This window comes from Chamaea fasciata, unplaced genomic scaffold (genome assembly GCF_029207755.1).
Source record: "Chamaea fasciata isolate MVZ Bird 193981 ecotype frontalis unplaced genomic scaffold, bChaFas1.0.hap1 SCAF_6, whole genome shotgun sequence".
Taxonomy (NCBI): domain Eukaryota; kingdom Metazoa; phylum Chordata; class Aves; order Passeriformes; family Sylviidae; genus Chamaea; species Chamaea fasciata.
Genome location: NW_027094091.1, coordinates 48,317,776 through 48,334,991, shown reverse-complemented (window position 1 = coordinate 48,334,991; position 17,216 = coordinate 48,317,776). Strand labels below are relative to the sequence as shown.

Sequence of the window (17,216 nt, the reverse complement as noted above, 5' to 3'; positions counted from 1 at the left end):
ATATATTTTAATTGTTACAGTACACATCTAGGCAGACTTGCCCAAGATTTTTAGGTACAAACGTTAACCATGAGACAATAACAATAATTTTTGTAAGACACTGTTCCTGATAAGAATTTGTGCAAGAATCTTCTGCATCCATATTTACCTGCTGTGGTGCACAATTTTCAGTCAAGATAGTCTTTATTTTTTTGGCAGTTTTATACTTGACAGATGAGTAATTACAGAACAGATGTTTGTTTTAGCAAAGCTAACTCCATTGACAGGTAATGATAAAATGTGATAAATCCAACATTGGTCAGAATACTGCTATGTCTTCTCTAATACATATAACTGCCCTAATATGTTAAAGCATCTAAATTCTATCAGAATCAGGGAGTTATCTAAAACAGCTTCAGTTCTGAATCATCAGTTTCCAATTTCTAGAATTTCAAGCTTGATCATTTTTTGTTTTTACTGGACTTTGATTTTTTTATTTCTCCACAGAGTAAGAATTAGTTCCCCTCTCTTTCATGTGCCTTTTGGTTTTTTATTTCAGCTAGACTGGTGCTTTTGGTATTACATACTATGAAATAGTTTTATTTGAGTGCTGAGTGTCTTCTATTTCTTGAGAACAGCAGTCGCATTGTTGCCCTCTACCACCTAGGTCCTTTCTTCTCCAAAGAGTGAGTACCACTTGGTAAAGAAGTCAGGTTTGTAGTCATGAGCCATCTTTCAAACTGAGCTGTCTTGTGTGGACTGCCAAGCGCTGTCCAAATGTTTGATGATCTTTACTCGTGGAAAGTGATAAGCTGTAAACAAATAATCATTTTCACATGCTTGTGAGAGTCTTAAGGCATCTCCTCCTAGCCTGGCATTATTCCTTCAAATTTCTACTTTTCTGCAGATTGCACATTGCTATTATTTTATGTGCTATTTTCAGATTTCTATTACATTCACATTATTCTTATTCCCAGTTATATTATTCTTACTCCCAATAGATACCAACAGTAGCTCTTGTTGCCTAAGATAAAATTTGGTTGTTTTATCTCCCTGTCTGCCCTTTAAAGACGTGGATTGTTTGGGTGAAATGACTCATACAGCTGTACTGATAGAAATTTTAACAATTGGCTGTCTGAGTAAGATAAGTCAAAGGACAAGGATCAGATGAAAAGCAGGCTATTTATCTTTCTAGCTCAAATTTGAGTGATAAGCCAACAGCCTAGCTATTGTACAAGATTGAGTACAAATACGTAGCAGGCAGTCATTCTAACAAGCAAAATGGGAAGGAAGTAGGGGAACTTGTACTACTCCCTCAGTAATATCTTTGTGCAGGATAGATTTAGCTGAAGAGACTGTTGACAGCTCTGTTACAGAGGCTTTGATAACAAATCTAAGTTATTCTACCTTGCCAGTACACTAATAATTAGAGTATGTTCTGTAAATTCTCTAAGTGGCTCTTCTTAGAAACAAAACTGCTTAATTAACAGTGAGATATTGCTTTGTAACTGCAATTATTACATTCACTCAGATTTGTCATACATGTTTGGTAGCATTTTCTAAGAGAAGCCATCATTGCCACAAGGAAGTAAAGTAGAAAATATGGAATTGACCCTTCGTTGCAGGTCAAAAACTACCTCCATATTTGAGCAGAATCTTGATGTTATCTCTTTAGTGAAAAGAAGCCTTGAAACGAACTGAATTCTTCCTGCACTCTTAGCTGGAAGTCATTTGAAAAGGAGACAGACACAATCCTCCTTATGATTCTGTTTGCTGTAAATGTGATCTTGCCATTACAGGTGTCAAAGGGTAGTTTGTCTGTCTCTTTAGGCTCAATCTGAAGTAGCAGTAGCTAATTTTTCAGTTGGCTCTTGCATTTGATCTCTCTCAATTCAGCAAGGGTGTTTCCAGCAGGAATGAAAGCTTCTGCTAGCACAGGCTAGAGGTTCCATGCTTAGGTGGTGTTCAGAAAACCAATGAGGTAAGGAGGCTAAGGATGGGATAATGTATGATGAGTGTATTGGCCCTGTATATTACAATTCCCCATGGCTGACAACTGTGTGTCATGTTTCATGGTGTAGCTCTGTCATTATGGCTATTTCTTTTTACTCTGTATGATACCCTTATATATATTAAGCATGGAAAAATGCCAGTTACAAGGGGGAAGGTACACATGCTGTCTGAATTGTGCACTAAATGGTGCTGAACATGGTGTAGAAATAATAGGAGTGTTTGAGTAGGCAAGGAGTGAAAGGGGAATGATGAGATATAGATCTAGCAAAAGAACTGAGACTGGGGAGCAGTTTGCTGAATGAAAAAATAAAAGTCAAAAGGGAAAAATGAGAAACTAATAGGAGAAGCAAAGAAAGGAGAATTGTACAATAACAGCATATAGAAGTTGTGTTGAGAGAGGAGAGAATAAGAAAGGAAACTGGGGGTCACATAAGAGTAAAAGACATGGCAAAAATCAGCCTTAGCGTACCAGAGATTCTACAAGGTATGTGGAACTGGTATAAAACCAGAACATTTTGGCAGGGTGGCTGTGTGATGGCAAGCACTTCTGCCTCTGCAGGTGCATGGGAGAGAGCTCCCAGACAGTTTTTCCTCTCTGTAATCAGCCAACCACAAACAGCATGCAAGGGGAACAGCAGGAATTCTTGGATGCTCCTATGTTGTCTGTCTTACAGACTGTTCTGCTACTCCACGGTTCTTTCACGTGGTCTGAATTTCATCATAGAATCATAGAATAAGCTGAGTTGGAAGTGACCCGTGAGGATCATGGAGTCCAGCTCCTGGTCATGTGCAGGACACCCCAAGAATCACACTGTGTGCCTGAGAGCATTGTCCAAGCACTTCATGAAATGAGACAGGCTGGTGCTGTGCCCACTTCCCTGGGGAACCTGTTCCAGTGCCCAACCGCCCTCTGGGTGAAAAATCTTTTCCTGATACCTGACCTAAACCTCCCCTGACTCAGCTTCATGATGTTCCCCTGGCTCCTGTCACTGGTCAGGAGAATGAAAAAATCACTGCCTGTCCTTCTGCTTTCCCCTGTGACGATGATAAAGACTGCAATGAGGTCTCCCCTCAGTTTCCTCTTCTCTAGGCTCTACAAGTTGAGTGACTTCAGCCACTCTTCATAAGGCTTCCCCTCCAGACCCTTCACCAGCCTTGTGGTCCTCCTCTAGATGCTCTCTAGATAGATTAATGCCTTTTTAACGTTGTAGTTCCCAAAATTTCTGCAGCTGTTCTGAAATCAGTGACAAATGCAGAAGCCCTCATAGGTTCACCATTTTCTGTGATATTTACACACAGACCTTGTACATCTCCCTACCTCATCTCTAGAACAGTAAAAGATGGTAGGCATTTGAGCTGAAGAAGGATTTCTAATGGCTACAACCACCTGAAGGCTTGTTACATCACTGAAAACATCCTGGAGCCACACAGACATTTTTTCAGTGGGGTGCTCTGCCAATTTGCTTTGCAGTCTTTGGACATTTACTGTTCAGTCTGTTGTGAGGCTTGAGCAGTGTGGCTCCCTGCTGAATAAAGGGCTCTGAACTCCCACTGAGTTGGTTTCTTTTAAATATGGGACTTCTAATGATTTCTCACTCTAGTGGGAGCTGCTGATAGTGCCACTGATAGCTTATTCCACACAACAAAGTAGGGATGAAAAACGTACATCTGAAATGTAAAAAGTATACAGCTGAAAGGAATGAACTCATTCTTCTACTCATTTATCACAACAAGCAAAAATCATTATTACCCCACCCAACAAAACATTTATATTTGGAAAATAATTAAAAGATGGACTGTGCACATCTAGAAATGCAGGAATGGAAATATGTGCAAGTAGAAACTCAAGGCAGCGCTTCCAAGAATGTGGATTGCTCAACAACTGCACCATGTTCTTCTGTGTATGACTCTAAAGCATTTTTAGGTAGCACTTCAGGTTCATGTGCACATCATTAGCACACGATTTTGTTTTTTGTGACCATATGACATCCCACTGTCATCATTTCTCTTACAGCTTTATCTTGTGTTTATCTTTGTCCCTAACTGATTACTACTGAAGTCAGCAAGAGTCTTTCCACTGAGCTTAATGAGAAATAATTCAGGCTGCATGACATAATGGCTGGTGCATTATGGTTTACTTGCTGCTGCACACTTTTCTTAGCTGCTGGGGTCAGAATAGATCCAGTTCCCTTCTGAACTGCTCTGTTTGTCTGGAGTCTACTATTTAGACTCTTCTCTTCTTATGTCTTGGGTTCACCAGATCAAGAAAACCTGTTTTCTCTGAAACAGAAATAGAGACAGCCTTCTTTTGAATAGCATTGATAAACTCTTTAGGCCAGTAGTTTTAATGGCAGCATAATCATGTATCTCTTACAGTTTTCAAGTAACAAGAGCCAAATAGCTGCTACATACTATAAAAGCTTGTAAAGTGTTTGCGTTCTGGCCTCAACAATAGAAAAAATAAAAATAAACCTAATTTGGCTTTTTGTAAAATAGCATACACTGGCTAATACAGCCAGGAAAACCTTTCATCTTTAACACATCATTTAGAAAATTGTGGCAAAAATACACAAGATGTTATTAAAACAAAATGATGTTCAAAATTAGATCCTACAAATGCACATCTGGAGACACAGTTGGAAGCCTTTAATCATTCTAACTGATTTGTTTCACCTGTTTACAATGTGTTCATAAACTCACATGGGGAAAAATGTAATCATCCCAGACTGTAACAGGAAATTGGAACTTGACAAAGGAAGAGACAGAGAAAAATCATAATGCTTGCATGTAAGTGGCTTGTCAACAGGAGACAGCAGAGCATGCTTCTTCAAGAATACACAGAAGCTGTTATTCCTTCAAGACAGAGGCTGATTGTGAGACTTTGTATTTAGAATCAACTGGTATTTTAAAAACTTAGGGAAATTCCTTAAGTTATGATTCCCTGCCCTTGTTGACAACATTGCTGTGGAAAATCCTCCAAAAGGTAAGCCTATATAGAGTAGACTAAAGGTGATGGAACTGAGGTTTTAAAGGCATTTTTTTAAATGATGAAAACCAAATCATTAACTTTTGTACTCTTTAATTTCTATCTGCTACCTACTAGAGCAAGGCTCCTTCTCTTCTTGGGGGACTGGTTTCTATTAATTTATTTCGTCTGACTTTCTCTGCAGGAAGAGTGACTGTGGGCATTTCTGTAGGACTATAACTGACTCTTGAGAAAGAATGGTTTCGGTGCCCTGAAGGGTCTGTTGTGCAGTGCTCACCTTAAAGCTAGCGCCATACGGGAAGTGTGTGACAACTTGACAGATAAGCACATGGTACATTTGAGAGATCAGTGGGCAATATCTCAGGGGTATAACTTGGCCTTGATTTACCCAGAGGAATGTGTGTTGCTCTGGGTGAATGGCTATTTGTGCTTTGAGCAGGGTGAAACACTGAAGTTTTTCCTGAAATCAGGACTATCTTCCAATGCCTTGCTTACAAGTACCTCTTAACTAAAACCTAAAACCAGTTGCATTGAAAGTCTTCAGGATGGCTGAACTTTCATTGAACAGTGCTTTCTACTTGAGGAGGATCTGGTAACTGACTGTGGGCTAGATTTTTATGAGTATGTCATTGATTTTATGCAATGTATTCTATACTAATGAGTTTTGATAGAAAAGGGATAAGACTTTTCTTCGATCTGTCTCATAAAATGATAGACTGACTTCACTGACAGAAAGCTTTCTGTTTCTTCTTTTCATTTAGTATCATCTACCTGGGCTATCAAAGACCAGTATCAATGCAGTGTCTGTAGAAACAGCTCCAGCTGCATAAAACGACTGTTAGTGTCTAGGTTTCTGCTAGAGTCATCTTTCTTGCTTCTGCAGTTATTTTGAAATAATTCCACTTTAGGTAAACACAAATATGTGAATGATACAACATTCTCTTCTGGTTGGTAAATTAGTCAGAAAAACATATATTTAAGCAATAATATTTAAGAAAACAATCAAATAAACATAGCAAACCTCTCTCCAAAAAAACTTATCACCCCAACTCTTGACTAACTTTTAGAAGTACCATAGGCTACACTGCATAGTAAACCACAGAACATATTTTAATAGTTTTCATCAAATTGTAAGTAAGAGTAGTATTTAAGGCTAAGACTTTGTCTAAAATTAACTTCTTTTTTGAATATGTGGTTCCAACTTACTGGATATTTCCTGTCTGGATCAAAAAGTCTGGGGGCTTGTTGCTGTTGTAAACGTTGCTTACATTTCTCAAGATATTGGTGTATCAAACTCTTTTTTTGTAGCGCCTTTTGAAATCAGCTTATTAAATAGAATATTTACTCAGTTAAAAAAAAAAAAGGAAAAAATAACTTATGCCTGTATTTTTCCCAGACTGCCCCAGTATATTATTAATAATGTAACTCTGATGTGAATTTTGACCAAAACTGCAAAAAAATTCCTGTCTTTTTGCCCAATAACATTGTACCATTGCAAGGGAAGGATTACTTTTCCTAGGCCTCTGCATGCTGAATCATGTAGCCATTGTATCAAAACGTTCTGCAGAAACTATTTCACCTCTTGACTAAGAAAGAAAGAAAATTGTCAAATCCAAAAAAAATTTTTGGCCCCCGGATGGTAGAGAGTCCTTTGTGTTCTGGCTCTTGATGTTTGAACCCTTAATGCCCTCCTACTGAACTTTCTCTCCTGTTCTGACAACAAGTACTTTTTAGAGTGCAGCCCAGATACTGGAACCCACAAATAAGATGCGCTTCATCTTCAAATACTCTTTGAGGAAGATGGGAAAAATAGGAAAGGGATTTCCTCTTTGAATTCTATAGTTTGACTGTCAAAGTAAGATTAGAAATAATAGTGATAATTTCTAAAGCATATTTTTCATTTCTTTCCCTTCATGATTTGCAGTGACCAAGACTGATTCCTGAAGTAGTGATTTTGCGGTCACCATTAGTTTGAAAAAAACTTTGTATTGCACTTTAGTGTGGCAGTACCGGTATGGCAGGTAGTGTTTTCTGTAGTTATGAGGCACCAGAGGCCTTAGGAAAAGCCAGCTATCAGTAAAGTGGCAATTTATGGAAAAAAACCAGACACAAATGCTATCTATTTCTTCTGGTTGAAATATTCTCAGGTATGAGGAGGAGGAGATCTCAAGCCTGTGAAGCACAAGAAACCTGAAAAAAATGCCATCTCCTTTTTTGTTTTTTGTGTTCTGATGTTCATCTCGCTCTCACAAGTCCTCAGTGCAAATTCTCACTTTTTCATGTGAAAACCATTCACTTTGAGACATCTCAGTCTGGGGAAATGGAATGAGAGATGACCCAAAGGCTGCAGTTTGGTTTGAAGTGAGCACTAAGCCAGGTTTTACAGCTAGCTGGGCACTGCAGGTTCCCTGTCTGTCACTGATTCAGCCTCCCCCATTCAAAAGTGAGCCAAGCAAAAACATTTGGTGCCAAGCTCATGTTCAAGGATGAAAGTACCAAACAAAACTCTTGATGTGCACCTTCTGCCAAAACTGCCACCATATGACCACAAAAGGGTTGTGCCCTGTGCATGTGATTACAACCAAATGGACTGAGATGAAATGAGGGGCAGGGAAAAGGACCCAAACTTGCCAAAACTGTTCCAATTCAAATGCTGAAATTAGGGAAGAAATATAAATAAAAGAGAGTACAGGAGAATTCGAGGAAATGAAATGTTAAAGATAAAAAACGGAAAAAATCCGAAATGAGGTGAAGACAATGAAAGTGAATGGGATGACAAGAAGTGCAGGGAAATGGACTGAAGCTTGCCCAGTTAATGCTCATTGAAATCACAAGATTTCGTTCCTTTTCCTGAAAGGAAGACTTTCATTTCAGGAAAAGGAACAAAATCTCGAAATCAGAGAACCAAGTGTAACAAACGCTCTGGAGAGGAGATATGATCAAAAACAGTGCAACTGAAAAAACTGGTAAAATTTGGAAATGGAGTGATTATAACCAAATGGGCTGAGATGAAATGAGGGGCAGGGAAAAGGGACCCATACCTGCCAAAGCTGCTCCAATTCAAATGCTGAAATCAGGGAAGAAATGTAAACAAAGAGAGTACAGGAGAATTTAAGGAAATGATATGTTAAACAAAAAGAAAGGAAAAATCTGGAACGTGATGAAAATAATGAAAGTGAATGAGATGACAAGAAGTGCAGTGAGATGGAGCAAGGTAATTAATTGCTCTCTTTCCTGAACCATCTTTTTTGCATGCTAAATTCTCATTGGAAATTACAGAAATGGCTAGGTCGCCTAAATTCTTCATCATTTCTTGTCATTGGTATTATCCAGATCTGTACTGCAATTACACACTCTATTGCTTTGATCACAAATGGAGTTTAGGATCATGGATGGACCCTTTTGGATCATGCACTGGTCAGTGACAAGGGCATATTGCCTTCAGAATGAATCTCCTCTTCATTTTATCTTGGACTATTTACCATTTTATTCCCATAACATAGCTGAAGGAACTGTTGCACTGAAAGGAGTGGAACTGTGCAGCACAAGCTGCAGAAGAATGCAGGGATGAATGCCAGTGAGGCAGCACAGTGTAAAGTCTGTGCTGCTTTTGGTCCCTTAAACAACTCGTTTTGAGCTCCCTGTGGCATCTCTGCATAGACTGCAAACAGCTTATTGGAAAAGGAGAAGGCAGGAAAAAAACCCCAAGCACCAGGAAGGGATGGTCAGAAGTGTGAATAAACCCACATAAATCTGAGACTGTGTTTGATGACCACACTATCCAGTCTTGGATACTTTAATCCTCAGCTCCAAATACAGTTCATCCCCACTGCAGGAAGTGCCTAGTCCACAAAGCTCTGTGTCAGTCCAGTAATCTCATGGTTCACACAATTTAGAATGTCCTACAGAATCAGATGTGAAAGGAAACATGTACTGCCTATGACCTCTGCTCAGTGATGTCCAGGTTCACAGTCACATATTTATGCTCTAAAGCAACCAGTGGAGCATATCACAACATTCTTTTTAGTGAGCTACAACCCATGACCTTTAGTATTTTGGGATGGTAACAATTTCTAAAGGGAAATCATCTGATCCTATAATTTCAGTTCCCTCAGCAGCTTTATCCTCATTTGTAGCTTTTTTCTTTTTTTAAATTAAAAGAATGTGTAAGAATGAGTTTACTGGGTTAAAATGGCTGAACTTTTGAGAAAGGCAAATGGGAACCAAATTTTTAAAATACACCCACCCACCAGATCTTTGCCCTGGAATAGGGCAGTCTGTACATCCAAGGACATTCCTTGGGATCTATTTTGACTCTTAGGTTTCCTCAACTTGGCAGAATTGTTTTGCAGAGGTAGCCAGGGAATTTGTAAAGGCACTGAATGCATCAGGTGTGATTTGGTATAAAAGGAACAGGAACAGCAGTAAGAATAGGGAAGGAGGGATAGACTGCTCTTCCGTTTATTTTACATGATGCTGCATAGTAATACACAGAGCTCGCCTAAACACAGCTCTGGCATTGTTCCTTGGGAAGATTTTAATTTGCCTTTAGAGTCAGGTAAACTTGGAAGATGTGATGGGGTGCAAATTGTGATGTCTTCAGGGGATTTTCAGCCAAGAACTAGATCAGAATGAATAACAGTAGTTACACTCTCACTTACGAGCACCAACATTTTGCACTGCTAAACCAAGATGCGTACATTTCCAATATATGTGTCCGTCCATTGCACTTCAGTCAGTGTGGAGCAGAGCTATTTTCTCTCACTCTGGAAATGCACTTTGGATTCCTAAGGAGCTCTATTCACTTTTGTTCCCAGTTTCCTAGCATAAATTTAGGAATTGACAAAGTAGTAAGTATTACTTCTCTGTGCTTACTTTTGTCAGGAAAAATGAAATAAAACATTACTTAGGGCATCCAAGTCACTGCTCAACTAATGACTTGAGGAGCTGCAGCAGTAGCTATTAAATACCCAGCTCGGTTAAATACTTCAACTAAAGCCCCTTTATGTTTCTGAAAACCTCAAGCTAGATGATAATCGTAAATGAAACTGAAAAAGACAAAAAAAAAAAATCTTTGCCTGGTCAAAGGTAGCAAGTGTAACTGGTGTTACACTATCTTCTCAATTTTTAATGGGGATTAACAGTTGAGAAGATACATCACTGGCAGGAGGGAAATGTACTGATTTCCTTATGTCTTCTCCCATCCACAGAGTAGAAAAGTACAAGAGTTGCCGGGAATCTCATTTGCTCTTTCATTTCTAGCTTTACAGAGCAGAAATGCATCTAGGTGAGAATGCCACTGAAAATTTGCAGTTAGTAGGGCAAACAGAAAAGTATTATTATGAACTTGTCCACAAGCACAAAAGGCACAATGTTTTCCAGTCTTTTTACCTGGAAATGAGAAATAACAATTCAGAAGGTGGACTGAACCTTCTAAAATCTTACCTACCATCGCTTGGAAATACTGCAGTTCTGACAAATCAATTCAGCAAAGATATATAATGGAATTTGAATATGTAGAAAGGAGTTTAGTGAGTAATTTCGGTGCATTGCTAAAAGGCATAAAAGATCTGAAATACAAATCAGTCTGTTTTTCTAAAAAGAAAAAAAAAATCAGTAAATTATCTCTCCAGCGCAGCAAACATGAAAATAATAATAAAGAAAGAAACATTTTCCAGGGGAGGCTCATAACAGTCTCTGAGAAACACAGTCTATCAATGCATCTGTGTAGGAAACCTGGCAACTCCATCTCCTCTTTGCTGTATGGACACTACAGCTGTCCTATTCCATTATTGTCAGGAGTACAAAGGTAAAGTTTTTCCCTGACTTTTTTTCTTTGATAGTCACAAAGCTTTATTTTGCTTCAAGAAATCAGAAAAAACCTGAGGACATTGAAACTATGTTCTTACTAGACCTCCAGATATGCACAGATGGCAATGCAAGTAGTCTCATTAGTTAAAATCAGCAGGAACAAAGCATCTCAGAGCTGACTGTGAGAAAAGCTATTAAAAACAGGGTTTGAAGTGATTTCTGAAGAGGAGGTAAATGCCTCTGCCATCTGCAGAAATACAGAGAAGAGGGAAATTTGAAATTCTCTCCCTTTACACACAATGTCTACAACTCCTTATGTATCAGAAGACTGGCTGAGAGACAGCCTGTTTTCACAGTGGGAGGCAAAACCCTGAGTTGCTGTTACAGAATAAGTATTGAAAGATGGAGTGCAGAAAGCAGCTGCAGTCAAACAGAGAGGAAATGTTTGTTATAAAAGAAAGCAGGAGAATAAAAACAATTTAAAAATTAAGGCGAAAGACTGAAGATGAGGAGAAAAAGTGTGTTAGGAGAGATCCTAAAACAGCGCAGAGGAGCACAATGAATGAACTATTGAGGTCTTTGCCTCTCATCACTATGATTGTTGTCTCTGTATTTTTATTTTGACAGAAAATCTGATCTCAATCTCTCACCCCTAAACTTTTCTCTTTTCTCACCTGTCCACAGCGATGGCTGTCATGGAGTAGATGCTGGCGAAGACAGCTGTGATTGGGAAGAAGTTGTGGAAGCGGCAGTAAGCTTCTCCAAAGTACCACTCACTGTGCAGTGCATAGATGAAGTTGATGAGAGTATTGAAAGCAGCCATGGAGGCATCAGAGAAGGCCAGATTCACCAGGAAGTAATTTGTCACTGTCCTCATGCGCTTGTGAGCCAGGATAATCCAGATGACAATAAGATTTCCAAAAACGGCCACTGCCACCACACCACCATAAGCCAGAGACCACAGGGCAATGCGCCAAGAAGGTTGTATGAACTGATTGGAGAAGTTTCCTGCTGAGGAGGCTACAGGGGCAGAAGCATTTGCAGCTGGTGCTTCCAGAGCCTGTCCCCAGGGATTGCTTGCTTCAGCAAGGCTCACATTCCACCTGCTGCTCAAGTTCCACTTGGCCGTGGGGACCGAAGTCATCTTGGGTGTTTCTCTCCTCTCTTCCAGGAATGATGTACCTCTCCCACCTCCCTCTCCCAGCCCTCCACAATCCCCACCGACAGATAGGAAGAAAGGGGAAGTAAGGTAGCACAGCAGGTACTGGGAAGGGGAGCTCTGTCAGAAAAAAAATCTTTGGTTATGCTGTTCAAACTGTTAGAAATGCTCTAACAGACGTGTCAGGAGAGGTACCTCGGAGTAGAACAGCAACCTGTTTCTCCTCTGTACAGCCTCTTGCTTTTCATTTTGCTCAAGGAGATGGGGACTGGGAGCCAAGGCACATTTTATAGGCTTGTGAGTTCCCAGCGTCACAAAGGGAGTGGAGCGATAAGCTCCATCGGCTGGTAAGCTAACACCTCTTTTCCTCTGCTCTCCCTCCCCTTGTATTTCATTTGTTGCCAGCAGCAGGCACTTTCAGGAGCTGTGGAAAGCATCACAGGAAAAATGAATTCTCATCTCATTTATGTTGAGAGATTTATTTTGTATTGTCTTTCTTTAAGTTTCATTATTGTGCTTCCTTTTTTAAATTGTCTTTTTGCCCTGTGTTTGCAGGGCTAATCAGCTGGCTTAGTTGAAATTCCCAGGACTGAGGCTGCCTTTTTTATTAAAGCTTGTTCCAGATGAATTTATTCCAGATCAATTCAGAGCTGCCTTTTTGCTGCTCTCTTTTCATTTAGTAGACACTTTCCTTTAAACTTACAGCTTTAGAATAGTGACTCTTTTAGATAAACAAATACATTCTGCTGCTCTCTAATTTCAGTTTTCATTCTGTAATATGTAATTGGTATCAAGAAACATTTATAAAGCCATTTGCATGTTCAGCAGTTACTGATTTTTATGAAACAGTACATAGCCCTAAACATAGGTGTCCCTAGTTATGGGCAAAATATTAGGGGTTTATTTTCTTTGTGTCTTTGAAAAAAAAAATTTTGTTCTTTTTCCTGATTTGCATTTATTTCACACGTAGTATTATTTTTATTTTGAGCAACCAATATTTTAATATGCAGTGATTTCTATAATGGTAGAAAAGGGTAAATGAGGAAATTTAACACCCGATGTTTTCACATCCAAAATCAGTTTTCTTGTTAATATGTTAACAACAGCTGGCATTAGGAATGCATGTTTTATGCAAGGGTTGATTGCAAGGGACTTCAACTAACAAACCTTTGTTATTCAATAGGCTGTAGTCTTAAGGGAGAAAATGTGTTTTAGTGCCAGTCTTTCATGTTTCAACAATTTAGAGCTACTACTTGTCATCAGCAGAGGTTTCAATTGTATCACAGCAGTGAGAGCTATTCAATGTCCCTATCAGCAATGACACATTCAGTACTTTTTAAACAAAAGCTTCAAACAAAAATCAAGTATTCCTGTGTACCACTTCCTCCCTGATGTATTTACCCAGTGGAAGCAGTGCTTGCACTTTAATTGTCAGGTATTCACTGCAGTTTTAATTTGAATTACTGTAATTGTGGCTGTTTCTGAGCCACATATGAGCTTTTACCAACTTACCACAGCCTGAACAGCTGCCCATGTCAGTCTTAGAAGCTTTTTTGAAAACCACAGAAGTTGTGCTGTAAATCACTTGGTGCTACAGCATGTCTGAACCCACCCATGCGCTGCAGATGCTTGTAACAGAAAAGTCACTGGAGTTAATCCCATGTTTACATTTTGAATACTAAGTCCTAATACTAATACTAATACCTGCCTCTTCTTTCTTCCTCTCCCTGGGAGGTGAGCCTGAAGAAATGCATGGTAGACAATCTCTGTGAGTTTGAGAGAGGAAGAAATTCAAATGGTGGTTCCAAAGAACAAGGAACAATGGGCTAATTATAGCAGAGAGTTGGACACTCAACTCTTGATTCTAGCAGCTTCACTCAAGATTTTCATATGGCTGTGAGCCAGAGAATACAAACCCAGCCCTGTCCCCTATATCTTTCCACCTTTATGCCCAAACTAGGAACTCCAAGCTTTATCCTTTTACTGAGGTGATGTGTTTTTCACATTTGCACACCAGTTGCACAGGTGTCCCACATGCTTCTGTTGCTTCCATCCAGCTCTCCCAACCTCAGCTCTTACTCTTTTTCCTTCATTTCAGCAGAGTCACAGGTACCTTATTTCTAGCTCTACACTAGTAGTGGCAAGCGTGCACTACAGTGCTAACAAACAGGAGCAGAGTCCTGTAGAGCACTGTAGTAACTTCCCCTGTATAGGAACATAAAGAATCTGTTTGAACCACTTGTAATTGTTCATGGAATCACATTCTGGTCACATGTGAAAATTCTGTCTCCGGTTTCATTGAAAAATGTGCAATATCCAGTAGTGCTGCAAACTAGGGGCTGGATTTTGAGTTTGAAAGCAGAAGTCTAGTTTCTTGTTCTGGAATGAAGCTTGTTCTAGCTTTATCATGAAGAATTGCTTGCTATTGCATGCTGGGTGTTCAGGAAAGACGATTCCCACGTGTCTTTCTCTAATCATCTACGGTGCCCCAAGGGAATTTGTTCTCAGTGCAATCCTAGTCACAATGAGAGAAGATAATACAAGGCAACTACTACTTATTCTAGCAGAAGTATAGGTTAACTGAGTCCTTAAGACTTTAAACGTAAATCAGGAAGCTTTTTGTAGTCCATGTTTGTGAAACGTCAGCCAGGCCACCAACACAGGAGTGTCAGCTTTGCAGAATAGAAATCAAAGTGCCGTTGATTCTGTCTTCCTCTTCAGAGATGCCCTGAGGAAATAAGCCATCCCTCTAGGAAAATTTTTAAACACTGGTCCTCCCCAACCCCTCTCTCCCATACATGAGAAAAAAAAAACTGTAGGGTACTATTAGCATAAAAGAACAACCTAGATTTTTTTTATTAGTCAGTTGCTCAGTAAGGTGGATATTATTGATCTGCAGCATATATCTGAAACTGGCAGAAGAGGTGGCTGAGTATCTGGAGTTGTTTTGAGAAGTGGAAAACTGAACAGCACAGACAAATGTTGGGCAGCTGGATCAGTCTCCCATAGGGAATATTTATGACTCCTTTTGGAGATAACTGTAAAAATTTGCTAGAATGAATTCTCTGTGTCCTGGCTTTCATTCTTACTGAAACCACAGAGAAGTAGTTTGGTACAATCAGCTGGAGCAAAACCAGATTCTCCTACATCCGAAGGACTACAGCAAAAAAATGGGGTGATCTGCTAAATGGGAAAAGATGTTAGGCAGCCAGTCATTAATTGGATCTTTTCTATAGAGGAAATTCACATATATAGTGGTGTAAGCTGTGGTTCTCCATCAAAATTTTTGTATTGATTACACATATATTGATTGAAGTTTAGTCAGCTGAAGGCCATCAGCATTGAGTTTCTCAAAAAAGTTCCACAGCAGTTTCAGTTAAAACATTTGTATTAATAACTTTTGAGCAGCATAATCTGCCTGACTAGGATGCACCTTATGCAAAGGAGGAGTACAAAAGACAAGGATCTGTGTTTTTTCTCAGTCTCTCATAGACAATAGAGGGTGTTTTCTGTGCTGGTGTTTTTTTTCCAGAACTGTTACAGGTATGTGATTTCTTATGTTAACTTTTGGCCATTCCAGGTTATGCATATTTGCAGTGGGAATGTTTAATTTTCCACTCTTTAAGGCTACTCAGTTGTAGAGTGACTTTCTTCTGGTCATCTGCTGTCGGCTCTTTTCTGATGGTTATTTGCTCCTTTGCTTTTTCACTGACTGCTACTTAATGCTTGTGTAAAAGCACGTTGTATTTTTAAACTGTGGTTAAACTTGTCACCATTAGCAACTCCCCATTCCCAGCTTCACAGAAACACAAGGAAATCTAAAAGAAATATCTGAAGCGTGAATAGAAAAGTAGCTGTGATTGTCTCTACTTCTTCCTTTGTGTTATATAGTTTGAAGCTATTTTTTCACAGTTTCAGCTTAGCTCACTCCTACTTAGCCAGAGTGGAAGCTAAGCTTCTGACTTAGCATTTTGACTAGAAGGTAGATTTAGAAGTTATTATTTTCTTAGCTGTTTATGATATTATGATTTAATTTTGTACAGGTCTTCTGGTGTACTTGAAGTTTTTGTTGGAAATTGTTCTTCCACTAAATTTTTCTGTGTGCTATGGGAATGAGAGACAGACAATATTATCACTATTGCACAAGTAGGGATTTGTGGTAAAATAGCAGGCTGCATAGTATCTCTATTTAGCATAAGCAATAACTGCATCATTAAGATCTTTCACAAGGCCTGTCCTCTGTCCTTTCTTTTGTATATAGAACAGAGGGCATTGTGAAGTTTGGTTTTGGATTTGCTTGATTGATTAGGCTTAGCCTAATAACCTCTGTCCCTGTCTCCTTCCTCCAGTACCCAGCTGGAAGAAATGATCGTTCAGCTGTTTTTTTTTTTTTATTCTTCAGCTTTGATAGCTCCTGTTCATCAGTCAGTCATGAAAAGGTTTAGCTAGGGCAGCAGAATTTATGCAATTTAAGGATGCTCAGCACTGTCCTATTTATCATGGCTCTGTGTTTGCATTGTGCTGCTGTTATGACAGTGTCAAACCACCTAGATTCTGAACAGTTAGCTTTTATTTGTGTAGCTTAAAACACAGCTAGAAAACTCAGTTTGCACTTGCTTTCTGATAGTTGTCTATGAATGCAGAAGTCTTATTCCTGTCATCAACTGCAAATGGCTCAGTAGGATATTTAGCAGCTTCAAAAGGATGCAAGTGAGGATGTTGCAGCAGAGGGGAAAGACCAAAACCAGAAATATAGTGTGGCTCTTCATTATGGCTAGAGGGAGCCATAGGGTGAGGAAAATCAGAGCCAAAGAACTGACTAGAGACAAGTTTTCTTCTGGAATAGGATGCTGAGATGTAACTTTGCTGGAACTATTTTTAGAATAAAGTAAAACTCAGTGTGTCTAGAGATGAGTTATGAGAAACAAATAGTAAATGGAAATGAGGACTATTTTGAATTTCAGATAATACTCACAAATTATTTTGTTTGAGAAAACTTTTTTCTTCCTCACTGAAAGATTTCTTCAGCCATTGAAAGTTTGATCTTTTGATCCTCCTGAAAGGCTGAATTTTATGTGTTTTCCATTGTCATCAGCATAGCTTATCCCTCTGTTCTTTAACTGTTACACATAGGACATGACTGAAGGTGCTAAGTTGCTGGCATGGTGAGGTGCCTGTGCCAAAATGTAATTTGTCGGGCACAGTCATTCTGTGAAAGGTAATTCTTATTCATTTGCTTTCCTGGTCAGCTAGGGCTTTGAGAGGAAA

The 17,216-nt window shown here is 39.2% G+C and overlaps 1 protein-coding gene and 1 long non-coding RNA gene across 3 annotated transcripts in view; one reads left to right on the top strand and one right to left on the bottom strand.

The window, feature by feature from the left end:
• TACR3 (tachykinin receptor 3) overlaps positions 1-11,959 on the bottom strand; it is a 35,703-nt gene extending 23,744 nt beyond the window's left edge. The window contains exon 1 of the mRNA XM_066186292.1: positions 11,464-11,959. Within this exon, the coding sequence (XP_066042389.1) occupies positions 11,464-11,933 (470 nt within the window). The 5' untranslated portion in view covers positions 11,934-11,959. The remainder of the gene's footprint in view (positions 1-11,463) is intronic.
• The window catches only part of LOC136291327 (uncharacterized), a 75,126-nt gene extending 62,230 nt beyond the window's left edge, over positions 1-12,896 (top strand). For both annotated transcript variants that reach the window (XR_010721494.1, XR_010721495.1), the window contains one exon: positions 11,474-12,896. This is a non-coding gene — a long non-coding RNA (uncharacterized lncRNA). The remainder of the gene's footprint in view (positions 1-11,473) is intronic.
• Positions 12,897-17,216: the final 4,320 nt, after the last annotated feature.